Raw genomic sequence first — 22,564 nt, 5'->3', positions numbered from 1 at the left:
GTAAACCTTTGTCCCATCCTATGTAGAGCATCTATGGGCTAGGAAAAACCTTGGCCTTTGCTACTTAAACCAGTTAAGACCTCAACATCTCCAGCAAATCTCAATAGTCCCTATGCTTCTGATCTTTTTTTTTTTTTAATTTTATTTATTTATTTATTTACAGAGATAGAGAGTCAGAGAGAGGGATAGACAGGGACAGACAGACAGGAACGGAGAGATGAGAAGCATCATTTAGTTTTTTGTTGCACATTGTGACACCTTAGTTGTTCATTGATTGCTTTCTCATATGTGCCTTGACCGGGGGCCTTCAGCAGACGAAGTAACTTTTGCTGGAGCCAGCAACCTTGGGTCCAAGCTGGTGGGCTTTTGCTCAAGCCAGATGAACCTGCACTCAAGCTGGTGACCTCGGGGTCTCAAACCTGGGTCCTTCCGCACCACAGTCCGAGGCTCTATCCACTGCGCCACCACCTGGTCAGGCTATGCTTCTGATCTTGAAATGTACTTTTCTCCTAGGTTAAATCCTCCATTTGCTTATCTCTAGATTTGTTTAGATGTAGCAAAATTCTGTACTTAGAATAATGTAAGCTCTCAACCTTTACAAATGTTGCCACTTCATACTGTGTAGTAAATCAGTGCTCTCCTACAAATCCACATAATTTAACAGTAGTCACATCTGCAGATTCATTCAGATTTACAGGCATACACTGGAGATCTGCAGGCTTGATTCTAGATAGAATTAAAGCACACAACAGAGTTGCAACTTTTTTTGCTGGAGGGTTTTGTGTCCAATTTGTAGTAAAACCAGGCATGTCTGTACTCGTTATTCATAACTCATTACCCAATTAATTCCAAAAGCTGTATTAGCAGAACTTATAACACATCAGTATCAAGCCATGCTTTTCCCATGTGCTCCTTTTCCTCCAGATAGACAGAAGTGGGTTTGTTGATATTACCACCATGTTGCAGTCTCTATCCTGGAAGTGTAGAGAAATCAATTTAGAAAAAGGACAGAAGTCAAACTTCATTTCTCAATGTCTTTACTTGGAGACATGAGGGGGAAATCTTTTGGGTATACATGAAAAGACAGACATGATCACAGGTAAAAGTGAAGACAATCTAGTCAGAAAGCTCTAACACCTGAAGTTCTGAGTGAGTATAACATGTTACAGGGCTGAAAGGAATGGTAATTAGTATTCCTCTCCTTCCTCCTCACCCTCTCCTTCAACAGAATCCACACCAACCTCCTCATAATCCTTCTCAAGGGCAGCCATGTCCTCACGTGCCTCGGAGAACTCTCCTTCCTCCATGCCCTCACCCACATACCAGTGGACAAAGGCACGCTTGGCATACATCAGGTCAAACTTGTGGTCCAGGCGAGCCCAGGCCTCAGCAATAGCTGTGGTGTTGCTCAGCATGCACACAGCTCGCTGCACTTTGGCAAGGTCTCCACCAGGGACCACAGTGGGAGGCTGGTAATTAATGCCAACTTTGAAGCCAGTGGGGCACCAGTCCACAAACTGGATGCTGCGCTTGGTCTTGATGGTGGCAATGGCTGCATTGACATCTTTGGGAACCACATCACCTCGGTACAGCAGGCAGCAAGCCATGTATTTACCGTGGCGAGGGTCACATTTCACCATCTGGTTGGCTGGCTCAAAGCACGCATTGGTGATCTCTGCTACAGAAAGCTGTTCATGGTAGGCTTTCTCAGCAGAGATGACAGGGGCATATGTGGCCAGAGGGAAGTGGATGCGGGGATAGGGCACCAGGTTGGTCTGGAATTCAGTCAGATCAACATTCAGGGCTCCATCAAACCTGAGGGAAGCAGTGATGGAGGACACAATCTGGCTAATAAGGCGGTTAAGGTTAGTGTAGGTTGGGCGCTCAATATCAAGGTTTCTACGACAGATGTCATATATAGCTTCATTGTCAACCATGAAGGCACAGTCAGAGTGCTCCAGGGTGGTGTGAGTGGTGAGGATGGAGTTGTAGGGCTCAACTACAGCTGTGGAAACCTGGGGTGCTGGGTAAATAGAGAACTCCAGCTTGGACTTCTTGCCGTAATCGACAGAGAGACGTTCCATCAGCAGGGAGGTGAACCCAGAACCAGTTCCCCCACCAAAGCTGTGGAAAACCAAGAAGCCCTGAAGACCTGTGCACTGGTCAGCCTGTAGGGGAAGAAAAAGAGACACTTTAATTCTTTAATGCTAGAATACATTTTCTTACTTAGAATTTTCTATTTCTTTAACTTATGATCACATTGATGTAAACAATTAACATAGTGAGCAGTGTATCCCATTTGGCATGTGTCAAAGAATGAGTGCTATAGTCTGGTCTTTCCTTTTAATTTACAATTGAACCCCCAACTCATTATAAATATACATTTAAATTTGATACCAGTTTCCGAATTCGGTCCAAGACGAGGTCAATGATTTCCTTGCCAATGGTGTAGTGTCCACGGGCATAGTTATTGGCAGCATCTTCCTTGCCTGTGATGAGCTGCTCAGGGTGGAAGAGCTGGCGGTAGGTACCAGTGCGAACTTCATCTGGAAAAAGGAAGCCAGGCGGCCACCGTCACTAACAACCTGCACCAGCCTGCCTAACCCCAGGGTAGGCACAGAGCCCCCAGGACTTATTTCCTGTCTCAGACCCCTGGGATCTCACTCAGGTTACTGAGATCAACTCACCAATGACTGTAGGTTCTAAGTCTACAAACACTGCCCTAGGCACATGTTTGCCAGCGCCTGTCTCACTGAAGAAGGTGTTGAAAGAGTCATCTCCCCCTCCAATGGTCTTGTCACTTGGCATCTGGCCATCGGGCTGGATGCCGTGTTCCAGGCAGTAGAGTTCCCAGCAGGCATTGCCGATCTGGACACCAGCCTGGCCAACGTGGATGGAGATGCACTCACGCTGTGGAAAAAAGAAAATCTGGTTGAAACTAACCCAGCATTGGTTGTGAAGCAGAACAATAATTGGTTGTGAAGCAGAACAATATATATATGGAATCTTAATCTTACAAATTGCCTTTTAAAACAAATTAAAATGTAAAACTTTTTTTCTAGGGGACACTTTATTTTTTGATCTGTGTTGCTTTTAATGAATTTCCTTTCTCCTTCTAAATTGAGAAAGGCCCCTTTTCAAACTAAGGAGAGACCTTAGTCACAGCTTCCTTTTTTGAAAGACCAAAATAAAGAAGCCATTAGTCCAGCACGCAGGCCCCAGAATTCCATTTTAGACTAGGTGGCCAGATTTCCGGGCAGCTCCCAGTACAGGAAGCACGTGGCCAGAGCAGTGCAGAGGAAATGTCTGGCCCTCGTGAGGGGTAGGGCAGGGCCAGGATTCTGCAGCACAGGATGAATGAGCAATTCAGGGTGTGCGCGACAGCGCCCTCTACGGCCAGCGGGGCCATGCAGCTGCACAGGCACTGGGACAGCTACGGCCACGTCGGCAGAAGCGCAGCCATGACCAAACCATCCTCAGCGTTCCGCAGGCACTGGGCTCAACCCAACACATCAGCATCTGTCAGGTCATATCAGGGATTATCCACAACACGTATCTGGACTAAGATCGGATTTCCATTCACTCAAAATCCCTCTCTGCCAACTGTTCCCACAAGCATTCCTAACGTAGCAGAGAGGCCACGGAGGGGCAGATGACCTCTAGGGCTGGTGGGAGGTAATATGGCAGAGTGCAGCACACTGACAAGGAACCTTCCTCTATACTCTCCTTAATATATTCATTTAAAAAACCCCGAAAACTCAAAACTAACCCCCAAACACGAAAACTCTTGAGTAACAGGAGACACACCCTTCAGGTAGATCCGCAGCATCCGAGCGCGCACGCGCAGACTGCAGTGGCGGTCTCCCGCCGACCTGGGGCGGGAAGATAACGGTCGCGCGTGCGCTCTTGTGTCAGGTCCCTTCCCGCCTCTGCTTTTCGCGCCGAGGAGGAAGTGAAGGCGGGGAGAGCCCGCGCGGGTGCCAGTCAAAGGCGGGGGGAGAGATGGGGGATGGAAACGCGCGGGGAAAAAACTGCAGGGTCTTGGGGCGCCGCACCCTGGAGCTAAGGGCTAAATAAGAGCCCTAACCAGGGTGGAGGAAGTCGACCATCCCCTTCCATAATCAGAGAAGAAAAGGTGGCGAACTTCTTTTCCGGGCCCCAGCTTTTCTCTGCAAACCAGAGTCGATCTATTTCCAACCTTGGCTCATCTCATTTTTCGCCCTCCAAATGCACTGTGCTGGTCCCACCCTCTCTAGTTCGAGGCTCTCCGCCATACCCCCCTCCTCGCCTTGTTTTCTCCCCGTTCTCCGAGCGAGGGCGAGGCTGCTCGCGGCACTCACCATGGTTACGGGTTAGCAGGCACAGGCTACAGGAGTAGACAACGGATCCCGGTTACAGCCCCCGACAAGCTAAGAGTCGTGGTAAGTAACGCACTGAGGTGGGGGAGGCGCCGGAGTCGCTTAAGTAGCGGTTCTGGGAGGGGCGGACGGGCTCAGGCGGTGCCGTAGCCGCGGGCCCCTCCCTCGGCCCGGCGCGCCCACTCTGTGCCCGGCTTGGTCGCCGCAGAGGCGGGCTCCCGGCCCGGAACCCCCTCCCCCCTGCCCCCTCCCGCCCAGCGGGGCGGGGTCCTCCGCGCCTGCGGCCCGCGCGCTCGGGTGCTGCAGTCAGCGGCGCATGGCTGCCGAGGCCTGGTGGATGTTGGGCAGCGTTCCAAAGCAGACCATCCTGGAAGTGCGAGCTTGTCTTAATTTGAACGAACGTTGAGACTTAAGAAGTCTATACAATTTTAAAGGGGAGGCACCATGAAATGCAGAAACGTCTGTTCGGATAGCTCAGCTGATTATTTTCATGTTGCCACAATTTGTCAGTGAGTTTTGCCTTTTCCTTTTCTCAGTTCCTTTAAAGGCATTGCATTCTGTACTTCCTTGGTAATGTGGAGTCACGCGAGGTTAGAAAACAGTTCAGGCCCTGGCCGGTTTGCTCAGTGGTAGAGCGTCGGCCTGGCGGGCAAGAGTAACCGGGTTCAATTCCCGGCCAGGGCACACAGGAGAGAGAAATTCTTAACAAAAACATTTGAATTACTGAAAACAGTTCTGTTTGGTTTATTATAATGACTTGTTCTTGAATCTAAGGGTGCCAAACGTTGGAAGTAAAAAACAGTCATTCAAAGAGTAGTACCTAAGCATTTAAGATCCACACTGTTTAAAAGGGCCCTATTTTTGGACCTCAGGCACCAACTTTTTGGAGCAGCCCTGGCGATTTAAAGACAGTTTGGTAGCTGAATTGAAGAAGTGAAGTCAGAAATTTGAGGTGGGACGAAATTGGCCCCGGAAAGATACTAGAAAGTGGGGATTCCTTATGTTAGTTTTGTAAAACTCTTTGTATAATAAATAACTGCGTTCTGTGTATCAAGATAGATCAATTTGTTATAGTTTACTGCTAGGAGGCCCAGATTTTAGTGAGTAGACTTTTTCCTCCCCTTACCTTTTGGGAAAATATTCCAAAACCACTGTTAACCCTTCAAAATGCTTAAGGAGGTTAGGGTTAAAGTGTGGCTTTTAAATGGTGCTAACAGAAAACCAGTTATTGTTACTACACTATTCAAATTATCCTCCTGATGATAGTGTATTAGTAACAGAAAAAGCTAAATGTAAGACAGTAAAAATTAATAGTTAATATTCAATTATTACCTGATTCAGATTTGGTAAACCATTTCATACAAATAAAAATTTTACACTGTTCATATGTGTGTGCTGTTTGTAAGGCTATATATTTTTTTCCACTCATATTTATATGAACCTGGAATGCAAACAAGGAGGTCTTCATTTATTTCTTTTTTTTTTTTATTTTTATTTATTTATTTATTTATTTTTACAGAGGCAGAGATAGACAGGGACAGACAGACAGGAACGGAGAGAGATGAGAAGCATCAATCATCAGTTTCTCATTGCGCGTTGCGACTTCTTAGTTGTTCATTGATTGCTTTCTCACATGTGCCTTGACCGCGGGCCTTCAGCAGACCGAGTAACCCCCTGCTGGAGCCAGCGACCTTGGGTCCAAGCCGGTGAGCTCCTTGCTCAAGCCATAGGAGCCCGGGCTCAAGCTGGCCACCTCGGGGTCTCGAACCTGGGTCCTTCCGCATCCCAGTCCGACGCTCTATCCACTGCGCCACCACCTGGTCAGGCCTCATTTATTTCTCATAAATGTTTTTTGTAGGCCTGACCTGTGGTGGCGCAGTGGATAAAGCGTCGACCTGGAATGCTGAGGTCTCCGGTTCAAAACCCTGAGCTTGCCTGGTCAAGGCACATATGGGAGTTGATGCTTCCTGCACCTCCCCCTGTTCTCTATCTCTCCCTCTCTCTCTCATAAAAAAGGAATAAATAAATAAAAATCTAAAAAAGTAAATAAATGTTTTTTGTAGTCCTGCTAAAGGAATGTTGTTTTTAGGAATGTATTTGAATATTATCACACTTATCCTTGACATACAGTAATATCCTATTAGTTTCAGGTTGTCTCATGTATACTTTTTTTTTGAAAATTTATCTGTTACATTTATTCTTAAAAGGATATGGAAAATACCAGGGTTGATTTTATTGTGCTTTGCTTTAGTGTGCTTCACAGAGAGTATTTTTTTTTTACAAATTGTAGGCAAGGCTCTCCACCATCAAAACGATTTATGACCAGCTTTATTGCAGTGGTCTGGAACTGAACCTACAATATGTTGGAGAAATCCTTGTCATTAGCTTGTCTTAACTGGAAATATGAATGTTAGGGAACCAAGTAGCTGAACTCCATTTTGCTTTCTGCTTTGGATGAAAGCTATTTGAAAGCAGGCACCTCCCTCTTCCTAGCTCTCTTCAGAATCTTAGAGCTTTCACTGCAGGGATTTGTTCCTGTGGGCCTATATGCCTACCCAGATACCTTCCTAAAACTATTAGCTTTGCTAATAGCCTTGTTATCTATGAATTCCCCTGTTATGAATAAGAAGTATTGAGGTGGTTTTCCCTTTCTTTCTTTCTTTCTTTTTTTTTTTTGGTTCATGATGATACCTCAGGTTTCAGATAATAGAGCCAAAGGGATCTTTAACTATAACCTAGTTTGGTATCTTTGTGATAAGGTGCCAAGAAACTATAAAACTTAGCATTAGCAACTGCCATTTTAAAGAGGAAAAGTCAAGCCTCTTAACCCCTCTTTTCTGTGGAGAAAGGAAAGAGAAGAATGCAGGAGCTTCCTGGCTTGCAAGGGCAACTGGGTCAGATAAGTCATAATTTATTTATTTATTTTTAGAGAAGGGTTTTTACTTTTTTTTTTTTAAGAGAGATAGAGAGAATCAGAGAGAGGGATAGATAGAGACAGACAAACAGGAAAAGAGAGAGATGAGAAGCATCAATCATTAGTTTTTCGTTGGGATACCTTAGTTGTTCATTGATCACTTTCTCATATGTGCCTTGACTGTGGGCTCGAGCCAGCGACCTTGGGTCCAAGCTGGTGAGCTTTAGCTCAAACCAGATGAACCCCGCGCTCAAGCTGGTGATCTCAGGGTCTCAAACCTAGGTCCTCTGCATCCCAGTCCAACACTCTACCCACTGCGCCACCGCCTGGTCAGGGAAGATAAGTCATAATTTAACTACAGAGCAAGGAAGATGGAACTTATCTGAGAATCCCTTCACTTCTCTTTTCTTAAAAGGCTTTAGGGTGTAGCAATGTTCTCCTTTTTATTTATAGTATAGATAAACATTGTAACAAAGCAGTAAAATTCAGTGAGCTTGTTAATGAGATTAATGACTTTTGTGCCATGCTCCCCCTCCTCCCAAGCCCAGCCAGTGTGTAATTGGGACTATAAAAAGGGGGGGCTGCCTGACTTGTGGTGGCACAGTGGATAAAGAGTCGACTTGTAATGCTGAGGTTGCCTGGTCAAGGCACATATGGGAGTTGATGCTTCCTGCTCCTCCCCACTTTCTCTTCTCTAAAATGAATAAATAAATTAAAAAAAAAATTTTTTAAAAAGGGGGGGCTGCAGGATTTGGGTTTGTTTTACACCCCTGTAGTCGCCGGCCAATAAACTCCTCCAAAATTCATCTGGTGTCTTTGGGGAACTCTCTGGTTACATTACTACATCTTAATGCCAGAAAAAGATTGAATAATGAATGCTAAGTTAATTAATTTTGCTACCTCTTCAGTACCTGAGAAAAAAGGCTGACATTTTTACCCATTCTCAACTTAATCTGTTTGTATTATACATGGATGCATACACTTTGAGTGTGTGTGTTTGTGTATATATATATATATTTTTTTGTTTTTGTTTTTTTAGAGAGAGGGACAGACAGAGACAGACAGGAAGAGAGAGAGGTGAGAAGCATCAACTCATAGTTGCAGCACTTTAGTTGTTCATTGATTGCTTTCTCATACGTGCCTTGATGGGGGGGTGCTGCAGCTGAGTTATTGACCCCTTTCTTGCTCAAGCAAGCGACTTTGGGCTTCAAGCTAGTGGCATGGGGTCATATCTATGATCCCACGTTCAAGCAAGCAACCCTGCGCTCAAACTGGTGAGCGCACTTTCAAGCCAGATAAACCCATGCTCAAGCTGGTGACCTTGGGGTCTCGATGGGTCTTCAACATCCTAGGCTGACTCTATTCACTGCCTGGTCAGGCCACTTTGTATTTAACAACTAAATAGTAGTTGTTAAATTGATGCATGTTGGTCAAATAAGTTTGTAAATACGATATATATGTTTGCTCGCTTATAGTTTGCATTGGGTGTGGGAGACAGGCTGTAAGCTAAGTCCTTATAGCCTAAGGCTTAGTTTAAGACTAAGCTTTTCCCCACACCCCTGACTGTTGCATGATGTGGGTGGTGCACTCTCATGAGGAATCCCATTATGCCTCAGAGAAGTGACTTTGTATCAGAGACTTCCTTGTTTGTATATTGGATTAAAGGTTTTGATTTCTATACTATTAAATGAGGCAGAGGAGCCCATGCTGGAGGAGAACAGAGAAAGGCCACGTGGAGGAGGCCAGGAGAAGCAGCCAAGATGGTGGAGTGCTGAAGGACAAGCCAGTTTGTGCAGAGTTTGTGCATGGAGATAGAAGGAGATGGGGAACAGAGGTGAGTAAGGCTGGTGAGGTAGAAACCTTTGATTCTAGGAAACTCAGATAAGTCAGTGGCTTTGGGAGCCCTGAATGGAAAGGGAAGTGTTTTCCCACTGTGTGTATTTCTTGCTTGCTGGGTGCAAGCTAGGATTAAAGCTAATGGCCCACCAGTTCTTGGCTCCATTGTTTCATTACTGTCTATCCAAATCAAATGTGAACCTGCACGGGCCAGGCGGCTGTGATGGTGGCCACGGCTACTGGTCTTACACTGCAATATAAACAGTATTATCCACTGTCTTAACATTTTAATGGATTATATAGGTCTTTCTTTTGTTGGACGATTTCAGGGCCTACAGCTATTTGCTTTGAATCTTTGATATAGTAGGAGACTCTATGTTGCTATTTGAGCCACTCTCATCTTAGCTACCTAATATCATGGTCGTTTGCTACTCTTCTCAGCAGTCAGTAACATTTTTTTTTTTTTTTGCACTTTTCTGAAGCTGGAAACGGGGAGAGACAGTCAGACAGACTCCTGCATACGCCCGACCGGGATCCACCCGGCACGCCCACCAGGGGGCGATGCTCTGCCCATCAGGGGGCGATGCTCTGCCCCTGGGGGGGAGGTCACTCTGTCGCAACCAGAGCCACTCCAGCGCCTGGGGCAGAGGCCAAGGAGCCATCCCCAGCACCCGGGCCATCTTTGCTCCAATGGCTGCGGGAGGGGAAGAGAGAGACAGAGAGGAAGGAGAAGGGGAGGGGTGGAGAAGCAGATGGGCGCTTCTCCTGTGTGCCCTGGCTGGGAATCGAACCCGGGACCACTGCACGCCAGGCCGACGCTCCACCACTGAGCCAACCGGCCAGGGCCAGCAGTCAGTAACATTTGTTAGTCCATATTGTGGTTTAGAAAACACAAAAGTTCACAAAATATTTTGTTCATTTAAGCAGCTCTACAAGGAAAGACACAAATAACAAATAGTAACAACTTACCAAGCATCTATGATTTTCAAATGTTTAGCCTTTTATTTTTATTTATTAAAGTATTAAAAATTTATAGATGCCATTTTATGTTCTCTTTTTTTCCAGATGATATAGGGCAGAGATTTTCAATCTTTTCATCTCATAGCACACATAAACTACTTACTATTGTAGAATTCTGTGGCACACCAAAAATATTTTTTGCCAATCTGAAAAAAATATAGGTATGATTTTGATTTATTTACAAATAATAATAATAATAAAAATAATTATCTACGCTTTTTACTCCCCAGTGACTTTTTTTTTTTTTTCTGTATTTTTCTGAAGCCGGAAACGGGGAGAGACAGTCAGACAGACTCCCGCATGCGCCCGACCGGGATCCACCTGGCAGGCCCACCAGGGGGCGATGCTCTGCCCCTCCAGGGCGTCGCTCTGTTGCGACCAGAGCCACTCTAGCGCCTGGGGCAGAGGCCGAGGAGCCATCCCCAGTGCCCGGGCCATCTTTGCTCCAATGGAGCCTTGGCTGCGGGAGGGGAAGAGAGAGACAGAGAGGAAGGAGAGGGGGAGGGGTGGAGAAGCAGATGGGCGCTTCTCCTGTATGCTCTGGCCGGGAATCGAACCCGGGACTTCTGCATGTCAGGCCGACGCTCTATCACTGAGCCAACCGGCCAGGGTCTCCCCAGTGACTTTTTAAAAATCAGGTACCTATTCTTGCACATAAAGATTTCTGGTATAGCCTGACCAGGCAGTGGCGCAGTGGAAAGAGCGTCAGACTGGGATGTGGAGGACCCAGGTTCGAGACCCTGAGGTCGCCAGCTTGAGCGCAGGCTCATCTGGTATGAGCTAAGCTCACCAGCTTGGACCCAAGGTCGCTGGCTTGAGCAAGGGGTTACTTGGTCTGCTGAAGGCCCATGATCAAGGCACATATGAGAAAGCAATCAATGAACAACTAAGGTGTCGCAACGAAAAACTGATGATTGATGCTTCTCATCTCTCTCCATTCCTATCTGTCTATCGCTCTCTCTGACTCTCTCTCTGTAAAAAAAAAAAAAAAGTTTTTGGTACCAAGAATTAACCAGTCAGATGCAACCTTATTATTCAATGTGACCAATAAAATGCAATTCTATTATATGACCTATATATTTATGGTTCAAAATGGAGCATTCATAATAGAGAGCTATTGTGTTGGCTGTTGTCTTTTTTTTTTTTTTTTCATTTTTCCGAAGCTGGAAACGGAGGCAGTCAGACAGACTCCCGCATGCGCCCCACCGGGATCCACCCGGCACGCCCACTAGGGGGCGTTGCTCTGTTGCATCCAGAGCCATTCTAGTGCCTGAGGCAGAGGCCACAGAGCCATCCTCAGCACAGGGGCCATCTTTGCTCCAATGGAGCCTCGGCTGCGGAAGGGGAAGAGAGAGACAGAGAGGAAGAAGAGGGGGAGGGGTGGAGAAGCAGATGGGCGCTTCTCCTGTATGCCATGGCCGGGAATCGAACCCGGGACTCCTGCACGCCAGGCCGATGCTCTACCGCTGAGCCAACCGGCCAGGGCTTTTGTCTTTTATTTTTTATTTGATAATCTAAGGGAAAAGAGGTCAGTGCCCTTGACTAAATAGTCTAGTATTGCATGTTTTAAAAATTCTTGTGGCACACTGGTTGAAAATTGCTACCATAGGGGAAAGAAAATGGGCTTTAATTTCAGATAGTATTAAATTTATTTCTGACATCAGTTAATAGTAGTATGACTTTAGACTCTTAATTATATTTCTTGAGCTTAATTATGAATGGAAATCAATATTAGCTTGGAATCATCTTTTTCTCATACTGTCACATTCAATCCCATTAGTAAATTTCATCAATTTTATCTTAAAAATGCCCATCACTCTTTTTTAATCACATTACATTATTTCATAGGATTTATAGAATCTGAAATACTTTATTCATTTATTTACTTGTTCATATATTTATTTACTTAGAATTCAAGTTTCATGTCTTCTAAAAACTACCTTCCATTCTTCTTTGCCAAGAGAACTCTTTTTTTCTTTTTTTTTTTTAAGGGTAGTCCTGTGCTCAATCCCAGGAGACAAATCAAGGGTGCCCTGTCTCCCTTTGCCACATATTTTCTCAGTCTCCTTCATATTTATGTGACATAAAGGGAGTTGAGTAGGGTGTTTCTGGAAATTGTTTTCCTCTCTGATCAAGACATTGCAGCCCAGGCCAGTTGGCTCAGTGGTAGAGTGTCAGCCTGGTGTGCAGGAGTCCCGGGTTCGATTCCTGGCCAGGGCACACAGAAGAAGCACCCATCTGCTTCTCCACCCCTCCCCCTCTCCTTCCTCTCTGTCTCTCTCTCCCCCTCCCGCAGCCAAGGCTCCAATGGAGCAAAGTTGGCCTGGGCCTGAGGCTGGCTCCATGGCCTCTGCCTCAGGCGCTAGAATGGCTCTGGTTGCAACAGAGCAACGCCCCAGATGGGCAGAGCATCGCCCCCTGGTGGGCGTGCCGGGTGGATCCCGGTCGGGCGCATGCGGGAGTCTGTTTGACTGCCTCCCCGTTTCCAACCTCAGAAAAAAAGAAAAAAGAAAAAAGAAGACATTGCATCCTTGAGCAAAGCTCTTTTGTTTCACTTTCCTCTCTTGCTTTTTGCTTCTGGAAATGTTCTATGAAGATATAATACCTGAAGTCAATTTAAGACCTTGAGGGTCTTAATGTAAAGAGAATCAAAGAAATGCCATTTTAGTGCTCTGACACATAATCTGCTGAGCCAACATTAAAACCACCTATCTCTGGATTTATTATTACATAGTAGGTGCTTAATATGTAATTTGTTTTTGAATATTGAACTTGGAGTTTGAGAGACACTGAAGAATGAAAGTTAATTTTCAGATATTTGGTTTAAATACTTGATTGAATAGTTATGTTTTTCACTAAGATCATAATACTTAAAGGAAGAAGTGAATAGGAGCTATAGAAGGGATGCAGGAGGAGTTAATCGTTCAGCTTATTTTTATTTTTATTTTTTTTGCAAGGGCTTTCCCTTCTTTTATTTATTTATTTATTATTTTTATTTATTCATTTTTAGAGAGGAGAGAGGGCAAGAGAGAGACAGAGAGAGAGAGGAGAGAGAGACAGAGAGACAGAGAGAGAGAAGGGGAGGGAGGAGCTGGAAGCATCAACTCCCATATGTGTCTTGACCAGGCAAGCCCAGGGTTTCAAACCGGCGACCTCAGGATTTCCAGGTCGACGCTTTATCCACTGCGCCACCACAGGTTAGGCCCGTTCAGCTTATTTTTAAAAAATTATTTATTTTAGAGAGGGAGGGAGAGAGAGAAACATGGGTTTGTTCTACTTTTTTTTTTAGATTTTATTTATTGATTTTAGAGAGAGGGGGAGAAAGAGAGAAAGAGGGGAGAAGCGGAAGCATCAACTCATAGTAGTTGCTTCCTGTATGTGCCTTGACCAGGCAGGCCCAGGTTTCGAACCGGCAACCTCAGCATTCCAGGTCGATGCTTTACCCATTGCACCACCAAAGGTCAGGCTGTTCCACTTTTTAATGCATTTACTGATTGATTCTTATGTGTGTCCTGACCAGGAATCAAACCTGTCACATTGGCATATTGGGACCATGCTCTATCCAACTGAGCTACCCAGCCAGGGCTATTAGTTCAGCTTTTGACATTTTTTGAGTTTAAGTATCTGTGACACATAGCTGGAGATGTCCGTAGTCAGTTATATATACAGATATGGAGAGAGGAGAAAGATACAGATTTGAGTCTTTGAGATTTAAGATGATAACTAAACCATAGGGCTAAACAAAATCACTCAAGAGGAATGTATAGACTTTAGGAGAGTGGTGGCCTAAGTAGAGAACCTGGCCTTAGTAGGGAATATGAAGAATGCTCACAAAAATTAGGGGATATTTAAAAATAAATATGAAGAGATAAAAAAGCATTTGATTTTATTTTTTATTAAACAAGAACATCAGAAAAGCAAACAAGTCAGAGAAAGTTGTTTGGCTATGCAAATGAGATGCAAAACCAACTTTTATTTCATCAGTTAAAATGCACTATACAAAAGGCTGAAAGTACTGGAATATCTGCACATTCACTAATCCCCTAATTTTTGTGAACACTATTTAAAGTAGAGAAAAAAGCCTTTAAAAGGCATCTAAGAAGAAATGATCAGAAGGGGAGAACTGCAAGTTTCACAATCCAAGGAATGATAGAGTTCCAAGAAGAAGAGGTCTTACAAAGTCAAATACTACAGAGAGGTTAAGTAGGATAAAGATAGGAAAGTGTAGCCTGACCTGTGGTGGCGCGATGGATAAAGCATCACCTGGAAATGCTGAGGTCGCCGGTTCGAAACCCTGGGCTTGCCTGGTCAAGGCACATATGGGAGTTGATGCTTCCAGCTCCTCTGTCTCTCTCTCTCTCCCTCTCTCTCTCATCTCTAAAAATGAATACATAAAAAAAAAATTAAAGAAAAAAAAGATAGGAAAGTGTCTATTGTATGTAGAAAACAATATGGCTTCTATTTTTATTTATATATTGGATATATATTTATTGAGAACCTATAATGTCAGGCACTTTTTTTTAAGTTTTGGGGTAGCTATCACAATGAACAAACTATATCCTGCCCTTATGGAGTTTATATCCTAGTAAAGGAGAAAGAAAATGAATATCCAGCAAAGAGATATGAAATATAATATAGATACTAATAGGTGCTACAAGGAAAAATAAAGTCTGGAAAAGAGATTAAAGTTACAGAGGAATGCTGTAAATAAATAAATAAAAGTAAAAAAACCCCCGCTGCATATTGTATGATTCAATTACATGAAATGTCCAAATAGGCAAATCCATTGAGACAGAAAATAGAGTAGTGTTTGCCATGGGCTAAGAGGAGGGTAGAGCCTGACCTGTGGTGGCACAGTGGATAAAGTGTTGACCTGGAATGCTGAGGTTGCCGGTTCAAAACCCTAGGCTTGCCCGGTCAAGGCACATATGGGAGTTGAAGCTTCCTGCTCCTCCCCCCCTTTTCTCTCTCTCTCTCTCTCTCTCTCTCTCTCTCCTCTAAAATAAATAAAAATAATTTTTTAAAAAAGAGGAGGGTAGACTGGAGAGTGACTGCTAATGGGTATAAAGTTTAGCTTTTTTTTTTTTTTTTAGATCGAAGAATATGTTCTAGAATTAAAGGTGGTATTGGTTGCACAAGCTGGTGAGTATACTAAAAACTCAAATTGTATATTAAAATTAAACTGTATACTACCTTGTACACTAGAGGGTGAATTTTGTGGTGTATGAATTATATATCAAGTAATCTCTGTATTCTAAAATTCCATGTCCTGCCTGACCAGGCGGTTGCACAGTGGATAGAGCGTCGAACTGGGATGCCGAAGACCCAGGTTCAAGACCCCGAGGTCGCCAGCTTGAGTGCGGGCTCATCTGGTTTGAGCAAAAGCTCACCAGCTTGGACCCAAGGTCTCTGGCTCAAGCAAGGGGTTACTGGGTCTGCTGAAGGCCCATGGTCAAGGCACATATGAGAAGCAATCAATGAACAACTAAGGTGTTGCAGCACGCAAGAAAAAACTAATGATTGATGCTTCTCATCTCTCTCCATTCCTGTCTGTCTGTCCCTGTCTATCCCTCTCTCTGACTCACTCTCTGTCTCTGTAAAAATAAATAAATAAATAAAAAAAATAAAATTACATGTTCTACTGGTGTTTCTTTTATCTATATGGATCACTGAAAATGGAAATATTGCTAAAATATATCTACTTAAGTTGATTTTTTTTAAAAGAAAAAGAAACAAGTTACAAATGTCTACCTATTGTAATTTATAAAAAATGTCTGGAATAGTGAACAAAATAAACTAACAAAATAGAAACAGATTCATAGATATGGAGAACAGACTGATAGCTGTCAGAGGGGATGGGAGTTGGGGAGCTGTGTGAAAACGGTAAAGGGATTCAACAAAGAAAGAAAATGTATAGCCTGACCTCTGGTGTCACAGTGTAAAGCAGGGGTCCCCAAACTACGGCCCGCGGGCCGCATGTGGCCCCCTGAGGTAATTTATCCGACCCCGCCGCACTTCCGGAAGGGGCACCTCTTTCATTGATGGTCAGCGAGAGAGCCACGCAAAGCACGGCGTAGCTCACGTACAGTACTACTTCCGGTGACGTGGGACGCACTTGTCACGGCTCTGGAAGCGCGTCATATCACTTGTTACGGCTAGCAGTGACAATTATGGAACTGGATATTGACCATCTCATTAGCCAAAAGCAGGCCTATAGTTCTCATTGAAATACTGGTCAGTTTGATTTAAATTTACTTGTACTTTATTTTAAATATTGTATTTGTTCCCATTTTGTTTACTTTAAGATATGTGCAGTGTGCATAGGGATTTGTTCATAGTGTTTTTTTATAGTCCGGCCCTCCAACGGTCTGAGGGACAGTGAACTGGCCCCCTGTGTAAAAAGTTTGGGGACCCCTGGTGTAAAGCATCGACCTGAAATGCTGAGGTCACCAGTTCAAAACCCTGGGTTTACTTGGTCAAGGTATGTATCAGAGGCAACTATTACGAGTTGATGCTTCCTTCTCCTTTCCTTATTCTCTTTCTCACCTCTCTCTAAAATCAGTAAATAAAATCATGTAAAAAATTATATATAAAAAAAGAAAAACAGAAAGAAATAACACTTGTAAACATACAGCAGTATGGGAATTACAGGAGGGAAAAAGGAGGTGGAGGGTAGGTGGGGATAGATGATGATGGAAGGAGACTTGACTTGGGGTGGTGAACACACAATATATACAGATGATGTGCTGTAGAACTGGGTACCTGAAACCTGTATAATTTTATTAACCAATGTTACCCCAATAAATTAAATGAAAAAAATTTAAAAAGTTAACAGTAAAGATGCTATTTTTGTTATTTATTATTTTTCAATCTGCCTAATAAGACACTATTAAGTTGGGAATAAATTGGTTTCATTTGATATAAATGTATATGAAAAAAATAAAATGTCTGGGATAGGAAAATGTATAGAGACGAAATAGATTAGTGGTTGCATAGGGCTTATGGTTGTTCAGGTTACAGAGTTTCTTTGGCGGGGGTGATGAAATGTTCTAAAATTGATTATGGTGGCCTGACCTGTGGTGGTGCAGTGGATAAAGCGTTGACCTGGAAATGCTGAGGTCGCCGGTTCGAAACCCTGGGCTTGCCTGGTCAAGGCACATATGGGAGTTGATGCCTCCAGCTCCTCCCCCCTGTCTCTCCTCTCTCTCTGTCCTCTCTAAAATGAATAAATAAAATAAAAAATTTTTTTAAATTGATTGTGGTGATGGTTGCATAACTGTGAATATAATAAACACCACTGATATGCATACTTTGGGTGAATGTGTAGTATGTGAATTACATTTCAATCTAGATGTTATATTAGAGATAAAATACAAGATCAAGTGTGAGAGAAAGAAAGGTGGGGGGCAGGTCTGGAAGGGGCGCAGGTCTGGAAGAGCAGGATGCATCAATTCATAGTTGCTTCTCGTAGGTGCCTCAACTGGGCAAGCCCAGGGTTTTGAACTGGTAACCTCAGCATTCCAGATAAATGCTTTACCCACTGCAACACCACAGGACAGGTGATAGACTCTTGATAAACTTTTTTTTGCTCTTTATAAGAAAAATGGAAAGAATGAAAATTCACAGTTGCATGTGAGACATTTGCTTAGCACCTTTAATGTGTTCCTCTGAAAAACTTGTGCTTACTGACTCATTACCACAAAGTGATTTATAAAATAATGATGTGGGGAGGTTCTTAAAAGTAAGTGCCATCTAGAATATGCTAGCATCAACTATAAATAGACTTGTAAAATAATAGAGTGCATCATTAAGGAAAATTCTGGATTTATTGACACCCAGCTTGTATATCCAGTATAAATAGGTTTTTAAGGTTTTTTAAAATCTTTATTTTGTTTTAGATTTTGTTTATTGATTTTTAAAGAGAAGAGAGAGAGAGAGAATGAAAGAGAGGAAGAGAGAAAAAGAAGGGGAAGAAACAGGACGTTTCAACTCATAGTAGTTGCTTCCTGTATGTGCCTTAACCAGGCAAGCCCAGGGTTTTGAACCAGTGACCTCAGCATCCAGGTCGATGCTTCATCCACTGTGCCACCACAGGTCAGGTGGCTTTTCAATTTAAACCAGAGAAATTCCTTCTTTTTAAAAAATAATTCTCTTTTCCTTTGTTTTACATACTCATTCTAGAAAATTCAGACAACTTAAAAAGTTAGAATGAAAGTAAAATTTACCTGAAATCTTATCATTAATAAAAATACAGTTAGAGACCCTTTTAGACATCTCTATGCATATACACATATAAAATTTTATGTAAATGGGTTTATATTATATAGAAAAATAAGACTTTGCTTTATATTCAGTTCTGAATCTGTTAGAGGCATTTCTTTTATTTATTTATAATTTACAAGTCTGCAAAAGGAAGCTAGATCCAAAATATGTGATGTTTCTCCCCCCCCCTTTTTTTAAAGTTAGAAATTCCTTAACTTTTTATTCCTGTACCACTATCACAATTTACAGGACAACATACCTGATGTAATGAAAAGAAAAAACCAAAGCTACGACAGAGAAAAGACCTCAGGAATGTACATCTACTTGACACTACATTGCATTAATCAATAGCTGCACTTTTTTTTACAAAAGCTGCACTTCTGTGGCTATGACAGTCCTGAACAAGAAGGGTTTCCTGTTTAATCTGCAGTAGCAGTAACTTCTCTGACTATGGATCATCTTTCTTTCTCTTTCTTTCTTTCTTTCTTTCTTTCTTTCTTTCTTTCTTTCTTTCTTTCTTTCTTTCTTTCTTTCCAGAGACAGAGAGAGAGAGAGAGGGATAGATAGGGACAGACAGACAGGAACAGAGAGAGATGAGAAGCATCAATCATTAGTTTTTTGTTGTGGCACTTTAGTTGTACATTGATTGCTTTTTCATATGTGCCTTGACGGGGGTGGGGGCTACAGTAGACCTAGTAACCTGTTGCTCAAGCCAGCAACCTTGGGTCCAAGCTGGTGAGCTTTGCTCAAACTAAATGAGCCTGCGCTCAATCTGGCGACCTCGGGGTCTCGAACCTGGATCCTCCGCATCTCAGTCCGACGCTCTATCCACTGCGCTACTGCCTGGTCAGGCTCATTGGTCTTTCTGTGGCATATTTTTACAGTTCCTCTAATGCATTTGGGATGATTGTCTCAAAGTAACCTCCAGCTTTCCTGACAACTTCTTGCTCTCCTGCTAAGAACTGTAGACCTTTTCTTGATATTTTAGAACCTTCTGCTACTATTGTATATCTACCACTTCCACCACCAGATCTATAACCACCATCATAGGGATTGTCCAAGCTTCTTCCAGCAAAACAGCTCCCTTCATGGGTCTGTAATTTAATTGCTGCTGTCCAGTCTAATTTCCAAAATTATTCTAGTTCCCACCACCAAGTTACCACCAAAATTCCCCTCATCATTGTAACCATCATATCTACCACCACCGCTACCATATCCACCACCTTGGCTTCCATATCCTGGTCCACCACCACCACCATAGTCTCCTCTACTACTATAACCAGGACCACTGCCATAATTGTCCCCATCGCCTCCAAATTCATTATATTCACCTCCCCCATAACTACCTCTGCTGCCACCTCCACCACCAAAGCCTCCTCTTCCACCAAAGTTTCCACCATTGCCGAAGTTACCTTCACCACCTCCAAAGTTTCTTCCACGACCTATAAAGTTGCCAAATCCACCTCCACAGCCTCTTTGTGATCCAGCAGACTGCATTTCTTGTTAGAAAGGACCTTTTTCACTTCACAATTATGCCCATTAATGTGTGGTATTTCTGAACAATAATTTTATCAACTGTATCATGATCATCAAATGTTACAAATGCAAATCCTCTTTTTTTTCCCAGTCTGCCTGTCTTCCATAACTTCTATGGTTTCAATCTTGCCATACTTTTCAAAGTAGTCTCTCAAATTATATTCTTCTGTGTCTTTTTTAATACCACCAACAAAAATTGTCTTCCTTTTAGATGGGCACAAGGCTTTACAGAATCCTCTCTAGAAACAGCTCTCTCTGGTTCCACTACACTCCCATCAACCTTGTGTGGTTGAGCACACATTGCTGCATTCACCTTCAACACAAGATTAAGTCACAAAACCAAATCCCTGGGAACATTTTGTTTGAGGGTCTCTCATCCCCACACAATATGTGAGTGTACCCCATTGCTCAAAATGTTCTCTTAAACTGTCTTTAGTTTCAAAGCTCAGACCACCGATAAACAGTTTTCTCAACTGCTATAGTTCCTTCGGATCACGGCCCTCCATTTTGACACTGGACTCGCCTCTTTTAACTCGAGTTCAATATGGGCTTTTTTCGAACTAGAGAATCTATACAACATATGTGGATATTGGTTAAATTAATATAAAGCTAGTGAGACCATCTTAATAGCTTATTTGATTAATACAGGCATAATTTATGAACTAACAAAATCCATTACAAATCTTATTTTTTAAGTTATAAGGATTTTGCAGATAGCCCAAGGGTTGGAATTAAGAGGCCACATTCCAGAATGGTAAAGAGAGATTCTGTAGCATAACAGTTTGACAAAAAAGAATCCTTAGGCTGGGCCAGTGGCTCAGGGGTTATGTTGGCTGGCATATGGATGTCCTGGGTTCAATTCCTGGTCAGGGTACACAGAAGCAACCATCTGCTTCTCTGCCCCTCCCCCTCTTGCTTCTCTCTCTCTCTCTCTCTCTCTGTCCCCTTCCTACAGCCATGGCTTGATTGGAGTGAGTTGGCCCCGGGTGCTGAGGATGGCTCTGTGGCCTCCACCTCAGGCACTAAGAAAAGCCCGGTTGCTGAGCAATGGAGCAATGCCCTAGTGGACAGAGCATTGCCCCCTAGTGGGCTTGCTGGGTGGATCCCAGTCAGGTTGCTAGCAGGAGTTTGTCTCTGCCTCCCCTCCTATCGCTTTAAAATAATAATAATAATAATAATAATAATAATAATAATAATAAAAGGAATCCTTATCTCTTTACATGATCTATCAAGAGTAAAAGAATCTGAAACATAGAAAATAAACATACAGAGGATCCTTGGATTACGACAATCTTGACATATGATGTTTTTAGTTTAGGACACTAACTCCCATAAAAACAAAAAAATTCAGACTTGAGTGTTTCAGTTTATGCCATTAGGGTTGTACAGCAATGACAGATTCAATAAGATATACAGAGCTGTTATGGATGCCTTGCAATGCTATAGGCAGATTTTGGAGGAGAAGAAGTTATCAACCTTCCAGACTAGCCTGGAACAATTATTTATTTATTTATTCATTCATTCATTTTTAGAGAGGAGAGAGAGAGACAGAGAGGGGGAGAGAGGAGAGACAGAGAAAGAGAAGGGGGAGGAGCTGGAAGCATCAACTCCCATATGTGCCTTGACCAGGCAAGCCCAGGGTTTTGAACCGGCGACCTCAGCATTTCCAGGTCGATGCTTTAGCCACTGCGCCACCACAGGTTAGTGGAACAATTCTTTAAAACAGTAGAGAGGCCTGCAACAAATCCTCTAGCCTAGCGGTTCTCAACCTGTGGGTCGCGACCCCAGCGGGGTCGCCTAAAGCCATTGGAAAATACATAATGCATATCAGGTATTTACATTCCGAATCATAACTGTAGCAGAATTACAGTTAAGAAGTAGCCACCAAAATTATTTTTTGGTTTGGGGTCACCGCAACATGAGGAACTATATTGCGGGGTCACGGCATTAGAAAGGTTGAGAACCACTGCAGTCTAGCCTCTACCTCAGCAGCTTCTTGAGATGAAACACCTGAAGTACAGGTAGAATCATCTCCAGTGTCTCCTGCATGGTCCTTAGGCAATCCTGATTCACCTGACCCAGTATCTCCAGCACCTTCTGCAGGTTCTCCTGCCTCTCCAGCTTCCTCCTCCCAATAGGTCACTCTCTCTCACCTTGCAATGCCCCTTCCAGTGTGCAAGCCAACCACAGGAATAAAGGTAAGGAATTTTTTTTACACTCATTTTTTCTATTATGACAATACAGTGTATTTATGTCCTTTTTCTTTTTCTGTGGCTTAGTTGTGTTTTTATGTTCTAGATTATGATTTTACAACTGTGTTAGGATAGGTAAGTGACTTAGGCTAGAGTGTGTTTCAACTTACACTAAAATTAAGGTTATGTTACTATCGTAGGAACAGAACTGTGTCATAACCCGAGGACACCCTGTAATCAAATTTAATCTTAAATTCTTCACCTTAGCCTTATTAGCCAGATTAAAAATATCCATATTTAGCTTCCAGAGTAGTAAATATTCTTATCCTTTAGTATTTTTATCAGGATAAAAAAGGCAATTTGTAGCATAATGTCTAGATAAAGTGCCTACATAAGTGATACAGTTATCCCACGCCATATTGCGGTTCAGTTTTTTTTTTTTTGTG

At 43.1% G+C, this 22,564-nt stretch overlaps 1 protein-coding gene, 1 long non-coding RNA gene and 1 pseudogene across 3 annotated transcripts in view; 1 reads left to right on the top strand and 2 right to left on the bottom strand.

The window, feature by feature from the left end:
- Positions 1–1,020: 1,020 nt before the first annotated feature.
- On the bottom strand, positions 1,021–4,498 carry TUBA1B (tubulin alpha 1b). Its single transcript, XM_066257935.1, has 4 exons — positions 4,341–4,498; positions 2,688–2,910; positions 2,398–2,546; positions 1,021–2,168 (listed from the first exon to the last, which is right to left on the bottom strand). The coding sequence occupies exons 1-4, from the start codon at positions 4,341–4,343 to the stop codon at positions 1,188–1,190; spliced, it is 1,356 nt and encodes a 451-aa protein (XP_066114032.1). The 5' UTR covers positions 4,344–4,498; the 3' UTR covers positions 1,021–1,187.
- A 157-nt stretch (positions 4,499–4,655) lies between these two features.
- Positions 4,656–22,564, top strand: part of LOC136324698 (uncharacterized) — a 30,342-nt gene continuing 12,433 nt past the window's right edge. The window contains exons 1-4 of one of the 2 annotated variants that reach the window (XR_010729128.1): positions 4,656–4,867; positions 8,965–9,106; positions 15,222–15,270; positions 15,410–15,719. This is a non-coding gene — a long non-coding RNA (uncharacterized lncRNA). Of the gene's footprint in view, positions 4,868–8,964; positions 9,107–15,221; positions 15,271–15,409; positions 15,720–22,564 lie in introns of those variants that run through there. The other variant, XR_010729129.1, reaches the window with a different exon arrangement.
- LOC136323719 (heterogeneous nuclear ribonucleoprotein A3-like) lies at positions 19,492–20,432 on the bottom strand (annotated as a pseudogene).

The sequence above is a fragment of the Saccopteryx bilineata genome, chromosome 2 (genome assembly GCF_036850765.1).
Source record: "Saccopteryx bilineata isolate mSacBil1 chromosome 2, mSacBil1_pri_phased_curated, whole genome shotgun sequence".
Lineage (NCBI taxonomy): Eukaryota > Metazoa > Chordata > Mammalia > Chiroptera > Emballonuridae > Saccopteryx > Saccopteryx bilineata.
Note: the sequence above shows the minus strand (reverse complement) of the source record. Positions and strands in the feature narration are given on the sequence as shown.